General features: G+C 31.6%; 1 protein-coding gene across 2 annotated transcripts; it reads left to right on the top strand.

Moving 5' to 3' along the window:
• Window positions 1-1,679: 1,679 nt before the first annotated feature.
• On the top strand, window positions 1,680-2,955 carry LOC123217258 (zinc finger protein 8). 2 transcript variants are annotated; one of them, XM_044638173.1, is made up of 2 exons: window positions 1,680-2,621; window positions 2,872-2,955. In XM_044638173.1, the coding sequence occupies exons 1-2, from the start codon at window positions 1,857-1,859 to the stop codon at window positions 2,887-2,889; spliced, it is 783 nt and encodes a 260-aa protein (XP_044494108.1). In that variant the 5' UTR covers window positions 1,680-1,856; the 3' UTR covers window positions 2,890-2,955. The 2 variants fall into 2 exon arrangements, with proteins under 2 accessions (XP_044494108.1, XP_044494099.1); XM_044638164.1 differs by lacking the exon at window positions 2,872-2,955 and having other exon boundaries at window positions 1,681-2,739.
• Window positions 2,956-3,809: the final 854 nt, after the last annotated feature.

The following is a 3,809-nucleotide window of genomic DNA, read 5'->3' as shown; positions in this document are numbered from 1 at the left end:
GGAGTTGTTGTTTGTTTACATTAAGCAATTAGAGAGGCTTGATTGGTACGTTGAATTCGATATTTGCTAGAATGGATGAAATAAGTATGCTATTAAAGTTGTTTAGAAAGGGTGTTACTAATTTGCATTTAATATGATATAGATTACCAAATCATTATGGTGATGACAATTCCTTAATATATGTTTTAATGACAACTTATACACCTTCAACTCGGGGATGTGTAGTCTCAACTTAACAAACAAGCATTTTTTTCCTTTGAAGCAAATTTGTTTTATTTGTTGTGTTTATTGGAATCCGTTCATTTGTGCTTTGAGACAATATACATACATATGACATGTCACATCATCGATTGTTTAGAAGAGTGTTTGTCATCTAGTGGCTAGATGTTATCTATGACACATTCTCGAGGTTAAGTTTATTTTTTTTATATAAACAAATACTCATTCGTATTTATTGGATGAATAAATTTGAACATAATAACTTGACTTATAACTACTCCACCAAATAAATTAAAATTTCACAAACATAATAAAGGTTTGAACTCAAACTTTTATCTTAAAAATTCTAATATTTCACCAGTTTTACTAACCTTTAGAGTTGAGATAAACTTATTTGTGCAACAATGATAATAATTCTATTATCAAGATCAGTATCGATACCATTATTACATATCATATCACAATTGATCAGAGTAGCTTGAATATTCTTGTTCTTAACCATCGTCCATCCCTTTTTCTATGTTTTTGAAAAAGTTGTCCGCCAATTTAAAGTAGCCTTTTAAGTGCTATATGCAATGATCATTCCGATACTTTTACTAATATCAATAAATAAATAAACAATGGTTGATAACAGTTTAACCCAAGATTTGTAGTTAACATGCAAAGTAAAGAGTACTCAATATTAAAGACCATAGATTTATAACGTATCATTAAATAGCAACTCTTGAATCAGTGTGGTGTTGTTACAAGATTGAACCTTTCTGATAGTAATATACATAAAACTTGACATCTTTCCACCTTGCTAATGAATGTATCTTGTATTTACAATGCGCTTATAATTAGTCAATAATTTATATGATTTAATATTATTTTATTTTTAATTTAAAATCATCATATTATATAATAATATATTATCTAAATATTTAATTAGATATTCAAAATTATGTATATATAATTTTATTGATAGTTGTATATTAATTTATTGCTCATATAACCAACTCATGCGGACATTTCATGGTAGTGTGTATGTTCTTTGCAACAAATGCATGCAAAATTAGCTAAGGAAAATGCGTCATCTAGTATATATGATATAAATTTATGCTCTTATTGGTTGATTGTATGCATATCAATAAAACTATACATATATATTTTTAGTATATAATTTAAGTATATAGATTATATATTATCATATGATTAGATAATTTTAAATTAAAAATAAAATAATACTTAATTATATGATGATATATTATATGTGTATATAAATTGAATACTAAAAATATATATACATAATATTGTTTTATACATATTCATTATACAAATGTTTCTTTTCTCCTTGGTGTAATCCTTAGGGGTTGAGAATTAAATACGAAGAAGTGAGGAAGGTGATTGGAAGTTTCCAAAACAAAACAAATAAAAAATAAGTGAAAGATAGTACTTTGTGAACCCAAACTAACTCTCATCATCTAACTTGTGGCCTTGTCAGCCCTCACTCTCATAACCCCATTTGCTCATCAATTCCTCTTCCTGTTCCTCCTCTCTCCTTTTATAGGCCCCACCGTTTTCATCTTCCCCTTTCTCCATTTTCTCTCCTCCCCTCTTTCAAACTTTTCATTTTTCTTGTTTACACCCCCTGCTTCATGGACAAGACTAGTGAGAGAGAAACTCATGACTTCATGAACGTAGAATCCTTTTCTCAGCTTCCCTTCATCCGTCCGGCGCCTCCTTTGGTCAATAAAGAAAAGGGCATTCGTCTCTTCGGGAAACATTTCGGAACCGCCGATAACACATCCGCTGGCGGCAGCGGTGGTGATGATATCTTTGAATCAGCTGAAACAAATAACGAAGGTAGCACCAGTGTCAAAGAGATTAACGAGAATAATAATATTATTAACGACAGTAACGTTGATAACAGTCGAAGATTCGAATGCCATTACTGCTGCAGAAACTTCCCAACATCTCAAGCCTTAGGCGGCCATCAAAACGCCCACAAAAGAGAGCGCCAACACGCGAAAAGAGCGCATCTTCAATCGACGATGGTGCACAATTCCTTCTCCGACGCGCATATTTACGGCCTAATGAACTACCGGCTAGGTTCAGCTCCACCTCCAGCTCCAACACCGAATTATCCTTCATGGAGTAGCAACACCAGGTTTTACGGCGGCCATAATAGCAGCTCTTATAGTTCACAGTCGCCCATCAACGGCAGCCCGTTGGGGATGTGGCGAATCCCCGCCGTTCAGAGTAATGTTAGCTTCAATCGTGACCGTTCGTTGCATCCTTTGCCATTGTTTGCTTCCGAAGAATTGAGACCTCATCATCATCATCATCAAGTGGTTGTTAATGGCGGCTCTAACGGGCCACGGTCGTTCGTTTATGAGTCGAAACCAAACGGACAAGACCAAGTGAGTTTAGATCTACATCTGTAATATTAACATTCATGTTAATTCTATTACTTCACTTTTGTTGAAAGAGCATTTGAGAGAATTAATTCATTTTCGTTCTTCACTTTTTGATCACTAATTATTTCTCAATTAAAATTTTATCTTTACGTGCTTCTTCCTTCTTATAACATGAGACCAAATCATTAAAAAAATGGCCATGCCATGCTGATGGGTGCAATTAATCTCTGGTTCCACTTGTGAATACATGTAGAAACGCACGTGTGCATAGAGCTTTCACGTCTTTCTTCTTCTGCTTCTGCAGAAAATGCAGAAAGAAAATGATTTTTCCATGGCAACTGGCATGCAAAATTTCAGGTGATTATATCTTCATCTTTGTTAATTTAATGACGAAGAAGAAGAAGAAGAAGTTAAGATGATAAAAAATTAAGCAATAGTATAGGGACCTGTAAATAAATTAATTAATTAAAGAGAGAAATTTGAATTTAATTAATTAATTAATTAATTTTTATTCATATGTTTATGTAAATGAAAATATAAATGAATAAAGTTTGATAACTCAGACCTTATTAAAAGATTGAGGTGGAAGCTCAGGTGAGGTGAAACCTGAAGTTGAGGAAACAGTTATGGTGGCAAGTTTTAGGCCACTTAAAAAGTGGGCTTCCTGATAATTTTTATCATATGGTTCTCAAATTTGTGGGGCCGAAAAATTATGATTTAACGTGGACACATTGAAAATATTTCAAACTTATAAAACTGGCAGACATGGGTAATTAATTTAGTCACTTCGTTAGAACGTATGCTCATTCAACCATGGATTTCAAACAAAAATAAAGTGGAGAAAGGTCCAAGTTAGCTGTTTGTCTCGTCGTGGACGACGAGTCGGGCATTTATGAGGTGTTTGGTCAGTGATAAAGAAAGATTAGATTGATAATTTATTTTTTTGTTATTATATTATATTTTTTATTTTATAATTATTATTAATAATGATATAATAAAAAATATAAAAAGTACTTTTATTATTATTTTTAATTTAAGTATTAAAATAATATTAAAATAATTTTGATATTATTATAATTATATTTTTATTTATTAATTTTTTAATAAAAAATAATCTTATTTTCAATTAATTTATTATGGCAGGGTAAACAGGTTAGAGTTGTTTGCAGATTATGAACAATTTGTAGAATG

The sequence above is a fragment of the Mangifera indica genome, chromosome 1 (assembly GCF_011075055.1).
Source record: "Mangifera indica cultivar Alphonso chromosome 1, CATAS_Mindica_2.1, whole genome shotgun sequence".
NCBI classification, from domain to species: domain Eukaryota; kingdom Viridiplantae; phylum Streptophyta; class Magnoliopsida; order Sapindales; family Anacardiaceae; genus Mangifera; species Mangifera indica.
The sequence above is the reverse complement of the archived record's forward strand: the minus strand, read 5'-3'. Positions and strand labels throughout refer to the sequence as shown.

Bases quoted from the DNA above. Each gene is read 5' to 3' on its own strand.
- LOC123217258 (XM_044638164.1), top strand. From the start codon at position 1,857: ATGGACAAGACTAGTGAGAGAGAAACTCATGACTTCATGAACGTAGAA.